This window comes from Phalaenopsis equestris, unplaced genomic scaffold (assembly GCF_001263595.1).
Source record: "Phalaenopsis equestris unplaced genomic scaffold, ASM126359v1 Scaffold000002, whole genome shotgun sequence".
Classification (NCBI taxonomy): domain Eukaryota; kingdom Viridiplantae; phylum Streptophyta; class Magnoliopsida; order Asparagales; family Orchidaceae; genus Phalaenopsis; species Phalaenopsis equestris.
Window position 1 is genome coordinate 46,056,047 of NW_018164444.1, and position 17,530 is coordinate 46,073,576.

Sequence of the window (17,530 nt, forward strand, 5' to 3'; positions counted from 1 at the left end):
CTAGACTTGTGTCGGTGAATGATATTATCATCCTACGGTTTATCGGGCCTCTGGATTGGGTCCTGATATCGTAGGATGAAATATCATCCCGCTCTATCACCGGTGTGCCTTTGTCATCATCGCCCTAAACCCCAAAACAAAACCGTTCTACTTGCGACCTTGCTTGATGGTTTCATATATAACAAAAAACTATATGTGGGTATTTATGTGTCAGACATAGCACTGAAAATCGAACCAAGAAGCAAGCAAAAAAAGAATAAAAATGAGGATGAGAGATGATGAATTGATTCACCCAAAAGATCGAGAGAATGAAGGTTGGAGCAACCCTCAAAACTGTGACAAAAAAACCTGAAAAGAGAGCCCAAGATCCTTGAAACAATCCAAGAAGGATATCATTTTCTCAAATTTTATAATTGGATCAACCCAAGAAGAATATTCCCTCCAAATTTTGTTTCAAACAGGTCGAAACGAGCCCAAACTAATATGACAATTGTACCCACGGCTCCACCACCTATATGTACTCACACACCCAAGTCTGAACCCAAGTGTGGCATTTATGTTATCCAAGTTTTAATGTCGAACCTTCAAACTCTTTTCCAATTGACAATTTTATGAGTTTTCTAATCCTTTCACGAATCCAATTTATATCAACTTTATGATTTCCCGAAATGAAACTATAAGAGTCTTTCATATTTCACAAAGTAAAGGAGAATAATCCATAGAGGGCAACTTTCTAAATCTCCAAAAGCCATGCCAATATCATATACATTTAATTCCACCCCTTGTTAAAAGCTTTTCACAATTGTATAAATGTAACACTAATTTAGAACATATAGAAGTGCTTACGTCCAGGGCAAAATGAATCTGAATAATACTAAACAGGCTTACGGGTAGAGACTCTTCAGGAATGAAGATAGGGGCTCACGGGTAAGGCCAAGAAAATCAAACCTCATAACAATCCCACAGGTAGAAGCTAAAAAATGCACGACCAAGCTCCAATATAAGCCCACGATTTAGGATAGGAAATACGACAAAAGCTTACGGGTAGGGGCAGAAGGAGAAAGCCAAGCCCCAAACCAACCATATTCAACATAAAAGAGCTACAGGTGAAGACTCACGACCAGGGGCAACAGAGAACAACCAAACAGGACAAAAGGGAAACCAACTAGGATGCTCACGGGTAAGGGCAGCAGACCAAAAGCAATAAACAAACTTCACAACAAAGGGGAAAATCAGGAAAAACTAAACAAAATAAAATAGAACCACGTGAATATCCTCAGGTAAGGGCAGCAGCTCACACAACCAACCAGCAGGTGTTCTCGGGTAGGAGTAGTAAAGGAGAAGCCACCACATATTTAAGCTCACGGGTAGGGCCAAAAAAGGGCACAACCAAACCACAAAATAAGCCTATGGGTAGAGATAAAAAAAAGCGTAACCAAGCTCCAATGTTAAACCCACAGTTTAGGACAAGAAAGAGAACAACCCAACCCCAAGACAAGCTCACGGCCAGGGACAGCAAAGGCAGCAACCAACACCACCACCCTCCAATTTGCCATATAAAGGACAATAAAAGAAAGCCACCACAGATATTGTCATTGTACTCAATTGATATACATAAGTGAGTGAATGGACAAACTCCCATAAACTATCTCGATTGAAGCCATTTTATATCAAATGAGACATAATAACGAATTGATCAGCTTACATCAAACATTCCAACATAGGAGCGCACATTGAAATCATAATTTTTGGGATAACAAATTTGATTATCAATAACAATCTCAGGAGGAACGTTATATGAAGAACTTTCAATCAAACCGAGTCCAGCAAAGGGGCAAGACAGGGAACCGTGACCAGTAAACTTGAGCCCAACAAGAAGGGCAAGACAGGGAAGCACAACTGGCACACCCGAGCCCAACCACCCGAGCCCAACAAGGTGACACCCGAGCCCAACAAGGTGGGACAAGAAAAAAAAGAATAAAACACAGTTTCAGTCCAACTAAACTCAATAAAAGAGAGCCAACATATAAGCTTTTGAGCCAAACCAATTCCTTATCTAAAATCCAATTAAACCGAATATAAAGGCTAAAGAAAAGAATACAGTTTAAGCCAAATCCACACCCACCAAATGGGGTAAACAGATCAGCATTTCCAGCATGAGTTCAACCCAAAAGAGCCAAAACTGAACCCAGCACAGGGGCAAACCGAGCCCAGCACATGGGCAAACTGAGCCTAGCACATGGGGCAACAGAAAGAATTATGACAGATAAACTAAGCTTAGCAAAGGGAGCATACCAAGCAAAATCTCATGCAAAACCGGTCCCCGAAACCTCAGGCCAAACCGAGCCCACCAAATGGACAAAAATAGTACAAAACTTTCAGCCAAAATCTAGCTCAGAAGGAGCCAAAATCGAGCCCACCAAATGGGGCAAAATAGGATATAATTTCCAACCAACATTTAATCCAAAAGGAAGCCAAAACCGAGCCCACCAAATGGGTCAAAACAGGAGATAATTTCCAGCTAACATTTAATCCAAAAGGAAGTCAAAACCGAGCCCACCAAATGGGTCAAAACAGGATATAATTTCCAAGATAACTGAACTCAGCACAGGGGCAAACCGAGCCCAGCACATAGGTAAACCGAGTCCAGCAAATGGGCAAAAATAGTACAAAACTTTCAGACAAAATCCAGCCCAGAAGGAGCCAAAACTGAGCCCACCAAATGGGTCAGAACAAAATATAATTTCCAGTTAAACCGAGCCTAGCTTCAGGCCAAACCAAACCTAGCGAAAGAGACCAAAAACAGAGAAAACATCCCAAGTAAACCGAGCCCACCAAATGGTGAAAACAAAAAGACAACACTTCCAGCCATCAAAGTCAAATCTCATGAAGCTTTGTGTCTCAAAATATTATGCCCGACATATGTTTCAAATAGTAGCAGATAACAGGGAACGAATAAGCATAAACAAATCTCTAATGCCAACATATTATCCAATATTGAAACTAATTCCAACATTTACTTGAATAGGAATAATAATAAAAAAACATCAATATTTCATTTCCAGCATGAATTCTAGATGAGTAAATATCATTTCAGAGCTCATAACTATGACTTCTCCAAGTATTTCGAGCAGAAAAAGAGAAGACAGACATATTATGCTTCATTTTTGTTGATTCTATCAAGTATCCATGACTAGATCTTAAAACAGGCCTAAATCTTATTTTCACATGTTTTAGAAGAGAAAAGAAATACTTTTAGGTGCCATCCGAAATGGTGCAGATTAGAGGAAAGAAGAGAAATACCTCTTAATGCAGACTCAAAGCAAAACTGTAAGACATATTCAAGAAAACTCCTACAGAAACCCTACTTCGAAAAGCTTCGAGAAACAGCAACCAACGAACACTTCAAACTCCCAGCACACAATAACCTAGCCGAGAAGGAATTCCAGCGGAGCCTTCACCTAAAAGCCTTAAACAACAATTAGCAAAAACCTCAGCCTTCCTTTTTCTCTCAAAATTTTTAACAACCCAAAACAGTACCCTAAGAAGCCCTTTTATAGGCAGAGATGAGAGGGGGACAATCACCTACTATCTCTAAGGTGGTCGAATCAAACAACGGAAACAACGGGAAGGAATCGTCACCATAAAGGGGGAGAAAGTAAAGCCTCGAGAAGGAGAAGAGTCGGCCAGCCGAGCTCCCACGATTGGAGAGTTAAGCGGTCGAGTGGCCACGATTGGAGAGTTAAGCGGTCGAGTGGCCACGCTAGGAAGGAGAAGAGTCGAGAGAGAGGAAGATTGTCGCGTGGATGAGCCACAAGATGTAGGGCACACAGGGATGAGCCGAGTAGCTGATCGAGCCGCGGGATGGGTCGAACGAAGGCTTAAGTGTGCGGGAAAGGGGTAAATAGGGTTTAGGGTTATAATTATTATTATAAGTAATAATATAAATATAAAAGTATTTAATATTTCAAAAATAAAAAATTGATTTGTACATTTTTATTCGTGCGTCATAGCATAACAAAAATAGATGTCCTTTTTAGGTAATTCTGACGTTCCGGACGAATTGGCGTGGTTTGTTTCGTCGTCGGAAGTCGTTTTGATGAATTCATCGATTTGCGTGTAATTTGCTCGTGTCGGAAATTATAGCAATATGAGTGTCTTTTTTTAGCTAAAATTGATGTCCTGGACGCGTTGATGAAGTCCATTTTGTTATCGGAGGTCGTTCGAAGAAGTTCACATTTTCACCAATCCTTGAAGCTCAATTTTAATCCGATCTTGTGCAACGTAGTGAATTCTGTGCATTTTGTGTATGTGTGTGATGATAAAGTCCTGAAGAGGTTTTCCTAGGGCTTGAGATCTTATTTGAAACTTCTCCTTGAGTCTCCACATGATAGAGTCCTTAACCTCGACCATACGACGATGGTTTTAAGATCATCAATGCGAGACATCACAAGAGAAATAGGAAGTGGCTAGAATTTCTAAGGGGATGAATTCCAATCCTAGTTTTCTAAGATAGTCAATAGGAAAGTCATATGGCTTGATTCCAGACTTCTAAGGAAAAGATTAATGACCTCAATATGAGGTCAACAATGGTATCCTGTGGCACTCCTGCCTTCCCACCTCTGTTTCAGTGGCATTCTCTTTGGTATCTCTACCATACCCTACACTATTGCCATTGAAATAAGCTTATGGTTTGGAGATTTACCATTTGTGACTTGCTTCTTGTGATACATGGTTTGATTTTTTGCAGTATATGGTTTTTTGTCATATCCCTTGCTACAATTTTTCGATTTCTTGCTCCGTGCGGTATTCTTGTTGTTTATGGTTTTTTTGCCGTAGCTGTTGGGCTCTCCCCGCTCTTTATTTTTTTGGCACGATTACGTACAAAGCAAGAGAAACATTATTGTTTACAAATCAATTGCATACATTGATTTCGTTTTATTTGGGGAAAATTATGGTGGCTTGCTCAGTTTGGGCTCTCCCCTCAATTTTATGATTTTTGTGCAATTACTTAGAGAGCACTAGGAAAATTGTTGTTTACAAATTGATTCTCATTGGTGATTTTTTGAACTACGAATTCGATGTATTTAATAAAAAAATGGTGCTTGATTTGTAATTGCTATTGTTTTGGGGTTTTATCACGACCTTTGATATTTGAGTTAGAATTTGAAAGATGGAAGACAGAGGGTATTTGATTTGTAATAGCAATGTTTTGGGTGTCTTGTATGTAATCGTCCCTTCATTTTGTTGGTTCAATTGGAACAATCTCGTTGCTCTACTCGTTTGTTGGCCATGTTAGTGGTTTGCTCTCTTTGTTAGAGTAAGGATGTTGGGGTCTGTGTCGTTGGTGGAGTGTGTTGATAATGGTTTTGGTGATGTTGGTGGTGTGTGTTGATGCCGAAGGTGGTGTTATTAGTGGTAATGTTGGTGTTCATGGTATTGTTGTTTGTGTGTGTTGATGCTGGGGTTGGTGTGTGTTGATGTTGGGGATGGTATTGTTGGTGGTATGTGTTGATGATGGGGTTGAATCTGTTAGTGGTGTGTGTTGATGTTGTGGATGGTGCTGTTGGCGGTAAATTGTGTTTGTGGTAATGTTGGTGGTGTGTGTTGATGCTAGGGTTGGTGTTGTTGGTGGCGTGTGTTGATATTGGGGTTGGAGTTGTTGGTAATGTGTGTTGATGCTGGGGACGGTGCTATTGGTGGTGAAGTTTGTGTACATGGTGGTGGTGGTGTGTGTTGATGCTGGGGTTGGTGTTGTTGGTGGTGTTTTGATGCGAGGATATTTCCTTTCAGTTGGCTTTTCGAGTTATGGTTTTTTAAATGACACTTTGTTTTTTCATCTTCTATGCATTTATGTTGCTTGATTTTTTTAATGCTAGTGTAGTCATGATAAATACGAAAGAAATTGATTCGACTGTCATGTGGGATAAATATGTCAAAATCATCTTTTGTGATCTTTTGTCTTAAAGAGGTGGAATTAGGAAACAAACCAATTATTTTTTTAATAAGGAGGGTTGACAAAATATAATAAAGAAGTTCAAGGATCGCACATGAAGGGAATATGACATGATGCAATTGAAAAATAAATGAGAACAGTTAAATGATTGGAAAATATGGAAAGAATTAAAGCGTGGATTTACAAGCTTGGGTTGGGACCTCATAAAGTGAATCATAGATGCTTCTGAAGAATGGTTGGCCGAGAGATTGTGGTGAGAATTTATGATACTTGAAACCCTTACCAATTATTTACTTCTTCAATTACATCAACATTTGACTAACCCATTAATTTATAGGTTCTAAATCTTAAAAAGTTTAAGATGGTCCATATGTTTGGTGGATTCGTTTCCACTGGCGATGATGCATGGACCCCTGACAAGAGAGGGTTTGCTGGCATAACCGAGCATGTGGATGCCGAACTAACTTCTGATTCCAATGACCACCCAACCCTAACGTTAATGAAGTTGGTACTACTAGTCATTCTAAGCATCTGAGAGTTGAGAAAAAGAAGAATGTGTTGTTTTCAGTAGAAGTCGAATATCACAGTTGCTTCATGCACCAATGACCATAGCACATCACAAACAACTTCCATTCAACAAGATATGCAAATTCTGGAAGCAACTCTAGAAATTTACTAGGACATGTTGTTGCACTTATTCTATGAAGTTGCACTTATTCTATGAAGTTCCTTGAACACCCGACCCAGAGAGAGTTATTTATGACGATGACTAGTTGTTTTTCATTGACAATAGGAATGTTTGATTTTCAATTTTTTTGCTAGTTGGATAATTTATATTTGTTTTTCAATGGGACACTCTCTATGCTGTTTGGATTTTTATTTTTCATTGAGACACTGTTAATGTTGTTTTAAATATTTGTTTTTCATTGTACAATTTGTTATTTACTTGCTTAAGTTTATTTATGATTGTTGTTTGTTTAAAGAATGTTTTGATAGTAGCTAATTAGGTGATTCTTATATGTGTTAGCTGAGTAGATATTGAATAACATGGATGCACATAGAGAAAGACACAAAAGAAGAATTGTAACTGCGGTGTGTTTGATGTATGAGTACCATAACTCATACATAGCTCGATCTACTTGCGTGACATCTTCATACATTGGCTATAAATGGATTGAGAAGTTATTTGTAGGGCACCTAACAAGATTCAAAAATATGTTTCGTATGACGCAAATCGTATTCATTCATCTCTGGTAAGAACTACACAAAATCATGAACTTCATAGCTTCTCTAGGATGAATTCCAGAGAGGTGTTTGCAATAACACTCTAAATTTTATCATGAAATGCATCTATGTGAGGATTTATGGAGCGGTTCCATCACTCATCTGAAACAATCAGTAGATATTTTTCATTTGGGTTAAATGCTCTATTAGTTTCTCATAACCCAACATTCGAAAGGACTCCCATAGAGATTTCACATGATCCGCGGTATATGTCATACTTTAAGGTATTTTTTTTTTCAAAATTCAAATGAATACGATAATTTAGATATTATTATTAAATTATATAGAATTGTGTTGGAGCGATCGATGGAACACACGCAGATGCACTTGTTTCAAATAATGTAAAGATCGTATTCATCAGCAATGAGGATCGTCGACACAAAATTTCATGGTAGTATATGACTTCAACATGTGATTTACTTTTGTTATAACGGGCTGGAAGAGCAGTGTACACGACAATCGCATATTCAAATTTATCACAAGAACTCAAAAATACAACTTTTCTCATCCAACCCTAGGTTTGCTTGAGTATCAACAAATCAAATATTATTTTCACTGCAATACTAATTATTGTATTTATTTCAGATAAATATTATTTGCTTGATGCTGGATATCACTTACAAAAAAGAGTTTCTAAAGATATTTTCGGATATTAAATACCATATTCCTGATTTTAAATGATCTGACAATGTAGCTCGGGGTAGGAAAGATATATTTAACAAGAGATGCTCATCTTTACGCGGTGTCATTCCACGAGATATGTCGACATATTCGTTTCCAAAGCAAGTGCAGACTGTGGTCGCCACAATGACTCTACACAACTATATTCGACAAAATCACTTGCATAGCAACATTGACTTCAACAGAGCCGTTAAAAGTCATTCATATGTCTCTTTTGAAGCATATTATTATTGCGTCGAACAATCTTAATCTCTAGCTGAAAGTGATTTATTTGAGACTTTCACTCTGGGTGAGAAAGGTACAGGAGGGATGATCGAGTTGAGGGAGCTAATTACAGATGTCATAGTTGAAGGCTAAGTCAAAGGATTGTTTATTTTTTTGTTGCTATCTTATTTGCAATTTGGTGTGAAAAAATATTTTTTTTTTGTTGTATCGATGTTTTATGCAAATGATTTATACTTTGAAACTCAATTTTATTTCTATTTCTTATGCATGCATTTTTCCTAACTTAGATGGACGATGAAGCAACCATGAATATGTAATTTAAATATTGCATGTTTTATTTTTTGGTTTTGGAGGCCTATAATGAGATATTCGACCTTAAGGTTTCTTTCGGATAACCTATATGCTATTGGTCCTTGAGACATGGGAAAGCCCAATGAAAGCAATCAAGCTCCTTTACTTTTTCAGTCCTACGGCTTTTGAGGTTCTTTTTGATGATTTTTTTTTAGTGATATGCATATGTGACACATACAAGTTCGGTATTACGTGGCTTCAAGGCAACCAAAAATTTTTTTTTTTATAAAGTTTGTTGTTTCTTGTAGTGACAGATTCGTTGGTTTATACTATGTTCTCTAAGACCTCACAGTTTTATTAAACTTGAATTGATTACTTCTATTGTTCATTTTCACTAATGTTTCATCGAAGATTTTGTGTTGTGTTGTTTTAAAGTTTCAGAGCTCGAGAACTTTTGGTATTTTCAGAGCATTATATTGTTACTGTGGACTATAATATTTCATATTTACTTCATGATAGTCACATAGCTACGGGAGACAGTTTTAGCAGTGTCCAAGGAGAATAACAAAAAGCTGTGATTTCTTTAGGTAGATAGGTTGGAAGAATCCACCGCCGAAAGTGATTGAGCGTGACGAGTTTGCTTGGAGGATGACTTATCTCTTGAGATAAATCAATTGCATTATAAAAACAATATTATCATATTATTAATCGTTATTTTAATAGTTCTTGTTTTAATTTTAATTATTTTGTGGGGTGTCTGTTTTTTATTTTGTAACATTTAAACTTAACATTTACTTTCAAGTATGAGATGTGTTAGCATGAGTAGTTATATTATAAAAAACATTATAGTATAGAGGCAGATATGTCATTTGTTCAAAAACAGTTGCGCAACTGTTGTGAAATTACAAAAAACAAATTGACAGTTAGCTTCTCTGCAGTAGCTTCCTGTCACAACTGCTACACAACGACTTTTTAATAAGCTGATGCACCTCCAGACCCTATTAGTGGAATAGCTTCAACTTAAAAAACAAAAAGAGGATGCTCTCAGTGTCAAATACAATCACCTAGCAAGAATGTGCAGGTATCAAGCAATGAATCAAATAAATATGAAACTATGCAAACATCGATGAAATAAGCAGAAACTGTAGCAAATACAATCACCGATTGTGACATAGTTTATGGGATGAGGAACTGGGTAATCCATGGAAGGATTATCGGTTTCTATTTGGAGAAGAATTAGCATAATATTTAGTTGTATAAAACAAAAAGGCGATCTAAGGGGGAAGAGATCAGGAAGGGTTGCACTGTTGAGGGATTGCTCATTTGAGGAGGATTTTTCCAAGATTTCTCCTGAGGATGTTGGTGTAGAATGGCAAATCGACAATTTTTTGCGAACGAAGGTAACATCTCGATATTGTACAAATTGTGGACGCCAAGTACTACGAGCTCAAATCTCTCAAAGTATCATGAGTGTCACTTTTAACTAATGCTGATCTTACCTGGAAGCAATTTGACTAGCCCGAGAGCACAAAATGCATTGAAAATGAGAAGCTAAGAGAAGAGTGTCTTTAGCTTGGTTTCAGTTTTGGTATATATATATATATATAGACACACACACACACATGAAGCTTTTAGGTAATGAAAAGGCTAAGATTTCACTGAGTATTTGATGAATGTTTATGATACATTTCACTGAACATTCATTAAATTGTTTTTTGCAAATTCTCAACCATGAACTGAACCAATTTTATACCAAACTGATTGGCTTTTACTGTTTGGTTCAGTTTCCAGTTGATTTTAAAGGAAGTCTAAGCTATGAAATCTTGAAGATGAAACAGAGAAGGGAAAAGGAAAAAGTAAAGCAGAGAAAATATCATTCAACATCTTGTCACCGACAAGTAATACACAACTCAATATGATGGAGTACAAAAGTCTATACAAAAATAAATAAATCTGATGATTGACATAAATAAAGAATTCACGTTATATTATTTGTTATTCCGCCTCAAGCTGACAGGTCGATTGCGAAGAGAGCTTGTCTCGAAGCATGTGGAATCGCAATGTAGGTAAAAATTTGGTGAATGTACCTTTTGGTTGATCATCCATAGGAATATAAGTGAGAACCAATTATTTTGACTGTATTTCCTTCCTTATGAAATGGTAATTGATTTCGATGTGCTTTATATGAGCATGAAAAACAGGATTATGCGCAATAGTCATGGAAGAAATGTCGCAGCGGATAAGTGTTGATTGCTCATTAGATATAGAGAAATCCTAAGAAGTCGTCGCAACCATATAATATCAGTTGCTGTCAGGAGTGTAAACAAGCCGGACATAAGCTAGCTCAAAGCTTGTTCGTGTTCGGCTCGTTTAAATTTTTTATTGTTCGTGTTCAGTTCGTATTCGAAATAAGTCACAAAAAAATTTTTTGTGTTCAACTTGATTTTTTTCAAATTAAGCTTGTGTTCGACTCCAATTCAAATAATTTTTTTTTTGGTTTTAAATTTTTTTTTACAGAATGAGTTCATTTATGCCTAGTAAGCTCAAATTTCTTGCAACTTACCCATTTTCTTTCCAGCGGATGTGGGACTAAAGATTATGCGCATTTACATACCTCACACCAAATTCTTATGCATTAGCAAATTATAAGCATGACAGGCGGGCCACCTTTTGGAAAAAGTTGAACAACTTCTGAAAAAAACTTATTAGGGTTTTACATACACACCACCCAATTCTTATGCATTTATATATCACGTTACATCTTTAAAGGGCTATTACATAAATACCACCCAGTTCTTATGTAATTACATATCTAACATCTAAATTTTCTCTTTTATGTTTAAATAAACTAAATCTTTTATAGCATACAAAAAGTATCATTATTTTAAATTTTTTATATTATTATTTAGTTATTTAATTATTTCAAGTCAAAACAAGCTGAACACGAACGAACAAATCTTTGTTTGTGTTTGGTTCGTTTATAAATCGAGCTTAAAAAAATTGTTTGTGTTCGGTTTGCTTGCTTAATGAACGAATCATACACGAGCTGTTTGCAAACAACGAGTTTTTTTTTATAGCCTTTCTGTCATCGAGGCAAACACTCGATATTATGCTTCAACGGAAGCTCGAGCCACTACAGGTTGCTTCTTGTAGACTAGGTGAGAAGATTAGATCCAATGAATGAGCAATACCCAGTAATATATCTTCTATCACTTGAATCGCTAGCCCAACTTGTATCGCAATGTGTGGAGAGTGAGAGGTCCTGATTGTAATGGCAACCAATATCCAAAGTTCCTTCAATATATCGAAGAAGTCTTTTGAGATTCTAATAATGGGTGTTGAGAGGCTGATGAAGGTATTGAGCAAGAGTGTTAATAGTAAAAGCAATATTGGGTCACGTGATAGTTAAATATTGTAAGGAACCAATCAGTTTTTTGTAAAGAGTAGGATGATTGAACAACTAATTAGAGTCAAAAGAAAGTAAAGAGGAGTGAGCCATAAGATTGGTAACAGGTCTGCATTCAGTCATTCAAGCTATATGAAGAATTTCCTTGGCATAAGAAGTTTGATTGAGATGAATCCCATGGGAAGTATGTTGTATATTAATGCCTAGGAACGTAGATACGAGTCCAAGAATTTTCATAGAAAATGTGTTATGAAGATTTGTTAATAGATTTTAAAGAGTATGTGAATCATTTTCAGTCAATAAGATATCATCAACATATAGCAGGGGATAAATGCAAGTTTCTTCATTTTTGTAGATGTGAAGAGCAGAATCAACATGACTATGGGTAAAATCAAATTTGATGAGATGATTGCTATAAGTGTTATACCATTGTTGTGGAGCTTGTTTAAGGCCGTAAATTGATTTTTTCATTAAACACACATGATTGGGATCATTAGAATCAATGAAACCTGAAGGTTGACTCATATACACTGTTTCTTGAAGTTGGCCATGCAGAAAGGCATTGGAGACATCCATTTGAAGAACTGACCACGCGTGATGAAGAGGAACAATTAATAGAAGTATGATTGTAGGAAGTTTAGCCACAAGGCTAAAGGCTTCAGTGTAGTTAAGACCAAACTCTTATTGATAAACTTGAGTCACAAGTTTGGCTTTATACATCGCCACAGACCCATCTTGATACCTTTTGATTTTTTATGTCCATTTACTACCCAATATGGGTTGATCCTCAGGCGGAGAAATTAGAATCCGAGTGTGGTGAGAGAGGAAAGCCTGGGATTTAGAATTCATAGCTTCCTGCCATTGTGAATGTTTTCCATCTTGTTTGAAATTGGAAGGTTCCAATTCAGATTGTTGTAAGTGAAGAAAATCAAAAAATCTTTTGCTAGGTGATGATCCTGTTTTAGATCTAGTGAGCATGGGATGGGGTGGGAATAGAGGCTTGAGTATGATCAGGCTGCTCAAATGTAGGATCAAATGAGTTGAGGTGAGCGACCGTAGAAACAGGCTGGTTTGTTAGAGGAGATGAAGGCTGAGAGTTGATAAGAGTGGGTGGTTGTTAATTGACAGATTGGGAACGTGTCTTTGATGGAATTGTGTTCGGTGGGAGAAGAGGTATGGTGGTAGTTTTTGGTAGGAGTGAAGGAGAAGGAGAGGAACATTGTTTGAGGGAAATGTATTTTCATTAAAAATAGCATGTCTGGAAATAGTTATCTGGCCGGTATTACGATTGAAGCATTTGTAGCCTTTTGCTGTTAGTAGGATGGACCAAAAACATACAAGAGAGAGACATTTGCTTGAGTTTATTCCTTTGAGAAGGAGCTAATCAAGGAAAACATTCACATCCAAAAACTTTGGGTGATTGTAATAGGGTGTTTTACCGTATAAGAATTGATAGGGAGATTGAGAAGAAGTGGTTTGTGATAGTAACCGTTTGATAATATATATAGCGGTATTCATAGTTTCCAGCCATAGAGAAGAAGGAAGATATGAATCAGCCAATAGCGCTCTTTTGATTTCTAATATATGATGATGTTTTCTTTCAACAATTCCGTTTTGTTTGGGAGTGTAAGGGCATATAATTTGATGAACAATACAATGAGTGGTAAGAAATTTAGTAAATTAAAGATTGTTATAATCACCACCTACTTTGGTTTGTAGAATTTTAATGCGTTTATCAAGTTGTAATTCAAGTTGCTGCTTGAAGTTAAGAAAATGTGAAAGAACTTGAGATTTGTAGGTCATAGGATAAATCCATGAGTACCTTGTAGCATCATCAACAAACAACATTATAATGATACCATTGAATGGAAGGAGTGGGGGAAGGTCCCCAAACATGGGAATGTATATTTCAAGAGGAGCACATGTGTTTTGACTTGTCTATGATTCTTAGCAATATTACAAGAAACACAAAAATCAGATGTATTAGTAATATTGAAGTCAGGGTACTGTTTGGAGATGACTGCTATTGTTTGATAGTTAGCAGGACCCCCCAACCTTTTATGCCACTGTTTACTTGTGTTGGTAACACTAACAAGAGCTGGGTATAAGCCTTCATGACATGGTCCTTGTAGAAGAATCTGCTTAGTTACATGATCCTTGATTTGATAACCATTAGCATTAAAAATAATGAAACATTGTTATCATGAGCAAGTTGAGAAATAGGGATAAGATTGTGAGAGAGTTGAGGTTTATGTATTAATTTAGAGAGGATGTGCTTACGACTTAGCATACGAAAAATGCCTTTACCAGTATTGTGAAGATAACATTACCATTTCCCACAAAGACTTGATCTGCCCCTTGGTATGCTTCGGGCTACTACAAATGTTGAACATCAGATGTGAGATGAGTTGTTGTGCCAGTGTCGAGATACCAATGAGGCGTGGAAGTGGCTGCGACAAAAGCTGTTTTGTTGGGTGCTTTAGTGGGTAGATATATTGGGTTGAGATGATGCCAGCAGTTTGTAGCTGAATGTCCTTGCTTATGGCAGATTTGACAAACCACAAAAACGAAAGCCTTCACATTTTTGTCAGGAAAAAATTTGTTGGTCTCCCGACCTGGACTTCTGTAATAATTTGGCTTGCATTTACCTCTTTGTGAGTATAAAGCCAGTTAAGGATCAGAGGATTTGGTTTCGGTGGGAAGATCAGCAGAAATGTTGATTTCCTTGCTCTAGAATAATGAATAAAGCATTTCAAGATCAATAGTGTTGGACTGAGTTCTAATAGCCGTTTTGAATGCTTGATAGGTGAGAGGTAGGCCTTAAGAATATAAAGGATGGTATCTACAGCCTTGATTGTGGCTCCCGCTGCTGATAGATACTGAGTCATAGTTTGAGTTGTATAGTTCACGATTGTTTTGATTTGAGTTAGGTACTGAGTCATAGTTTGATTCCCTATTGCAACAGTAACTCGTTCTTGAGTTGTATAACTCGCGATCGATTGGTAGCTTGCAGACGGCACTCGAGAGTGCGGCAGATCTCGAAGAAAGATTCAACACATGAGGAAGAAAAGTTGCAGAAATGGTGAAGATGATAGCAACAACCAAGTTCTGATCAGCTAATATTCATGTATTCGAGGCAAGATTGGGAACACGTGATCCAGATTCAGTGATAAAATGTTCAGGGGGGGCAGCAAATCGATTGCTTTGGTAAACCATTCAAAAAAGCCATCAATGAATCCAAGAAAATTATTCGCTTTGGTAAATTTATGTATTTGAGATTTCTAAAGAGGCTAGTTATCGGTGGAGAGAGAAGTGGTAACCACCGATTTGATGTTAGATATCAAGAATTTGGGGGAGAGGAATTATAAATTCAATTTTATTTATAGATGCTAGACTTTCGAAGGTGTTGGAGTTGTCCATCACAAGGTTTGAGACGCTTTGCTGATCGCTGTGAAAGGTAGAGACAGTGGTAGTTCAAAAGAATTTTGACTCTGAAAGAGAAAAAAGGGTACAACAGTCTCGAAAATGTCCAATGGTGAGGGTATCGCCGGCGGCAGCAGCAGCAGATCGCCACAGAAAGAGAGATTGGCGGGCTTGAAGAGATGAGGCGGGGAGATTCAGCGATCTTTTTTACACGGCTCTCTCGTGGATACTTTCTCGACAACGCTAATGCCGGTTCTATCGCTTGAGATTCGGGCAAGAAAAGGGTGAACGAGAGTTTCAGAGCTCTGATGCCATGAAAGCAGTCTAAGATATGAAATCTTTAAGATGAAACAGAGAAGAGAAAAGGAAAAAGTAAAGCAGAGAAAATATTATTCAATATCTTGTTATAGTACCAACACAACCCAATATAAAGGACTACAAAAGTCTATAAAAAATAAATAAATCCAATAATGGAGATAAAACATAGAATTCATATTATATTATTTATTAGATTTTATCCACTCATAGCAAAAGCTATATGCATAATAAGTTTAGCTACCCATTCTGCACTCAATAGTGTAATGAATGAAGAATTAAGATTCATAAAATTGATTACAAATAGTTCAATAAAGCTAATAATGTTGATGATGAAGATGATGATATCATGGATCATCATTTCAGCTTTAATTACGACCTTATCATTTCTGCTTTATCATTCACTTCATTGCAAACTGAGTGGCCCACCTATAGGCTTTCGGAGGTCAAATGCAAGTTAGTTTCATCCATTCATTTGTCAAATTAACCATGCCTAGGTTCAGCCATATGTTCTGTCTAATTAGTTTACCTGGCCGAGTCTAAAATTATGGCTTAGCATAGATTTATGAACCTTGTCTGTGATCCTTTTGTTATTTGTCAGACACTGTCTTGGTTTGCTTCCATTTGTTACTTTCATGACTTTGCTTTATGTGGCAATGAGCCCTTCGAAATAAATTTAACATTTTCCTCTTTCTCAGATTGTGCGAGCCAGAGCGATGTTGTTGCAGGATCTTCATAGCCGTACAAAACCAAATACCAACGGATCAACAAGTTTGTCCTCTCTGAAAGAGGATGAGCAGCGTGAGCCTACCAGTCCAAGTGAAGGAAGAGCCGGTGTCATGCCATCAACACCACCACAAGCTGAGGACATATTCGTCTCCATTCCCGTCGTCGATATTTCGACGGAGAAGCATCCAGTTGAAAGCACCGAAGCGAAAATCATCGACAAATCTGTCATCGAAGAAGACTCACCAGTCCAGTCTATGAGCAAGGATCTGGCAGAAGTTTCTACTATATCAAAGCAGAAGGATGAAAGCAATGAAGATGATTGGCTTGAGGATGAGAGTGCTGAAGCCAGTGGCCCTGGAGAAAATGCTGCTCCTTTAGGACAAGATGAAGATGTCTCCTTCAGTGATTTAGAGGAAGATGATGACCACGGGATAGGTGCAGAAACCAAAGCAATTTCCAAATCCACTCCCACGCAGGTGAAAGAACCAAGGGGTTGGGTTCAGCTCAACAAGAGCAACCAGAACAAGGATGATTGGTTAAATGTTGATGAAGTCGATGCGGAATGATTGTTCGAGGCCTTCTTCGATATTTCTGTATGTTAGCTTCTAATTGCACCCTTTTTATTGAATGTACTTGTCGCTTTTGTCATTGATTTTCTGTACATAGCTTCTACTTGTTGGTCGTTCATCTCCCACTCACAGTTGGATTTGATCTGTAACTAAAGTTTTTTCTGAATGTGAACCTAAGTACTTAAATTTAGCGTGGCGGTCCGGAATTTTTATTCAGGTGCACCAAATTGGTGCTTGGTAAGATTGATATATATTGTTTTGTATGTCTAGAGCTCCTGGAATCATTTTACGTATAATCTCTAGAAATCTTCTTCTGAACTCAAAAATCCCCCCCCAAAAAAAAAAACAAAAATGCAAATCAAAGAATATCAAGTAGGATTTCGAAGCCTAAAACAAAAATTCTAGTTAGGCTTTCAATGCCTATTTTAATAGTCTAAAATTTAACCATAAGGAAAAAGGTTAAAACTTGTGATACATGATGATAACAAGTATCTCAGTAGAAGATTTTTAAATTAGATATTTTATAAGTGTTTTGCATCTTAGAAATCGCTCAAACTGTTAGCATGTGGTCGAACTCAAATATATAATCCAACCAGTTGTATTATGAATGACATATACCATCTAAAGATGTCAAATGTAAATTACTAAATT

At 37.1% G+C, this 17,530-nt stretch overlaps 1 protein-coding gene across 1 annotated transcript in view; it reads left to right on the forward strand.

The window, feature by feature from the left end:
* Window positions 1-17,110, forward strand: part of LOC110029833 — a 29,818-nt gene extending 12,708 nt beyond the window's left edge. The window contains exon 3 of the mRNA XM_020732294.1: window positions 16,280-17,110. Coding sequence (XP_020587953.1) covers window positions 16,280-16,876 — 597 coding nt within the window. The 3' untranslated portion in view covers window positions 16,877-17,110. The remainder of the gene's footprint in view (window positions 1-16,279) is intronic.
* The last annotated feature ends 420 nt before the right edge of the window (window positions 17,111-17,530 follow it).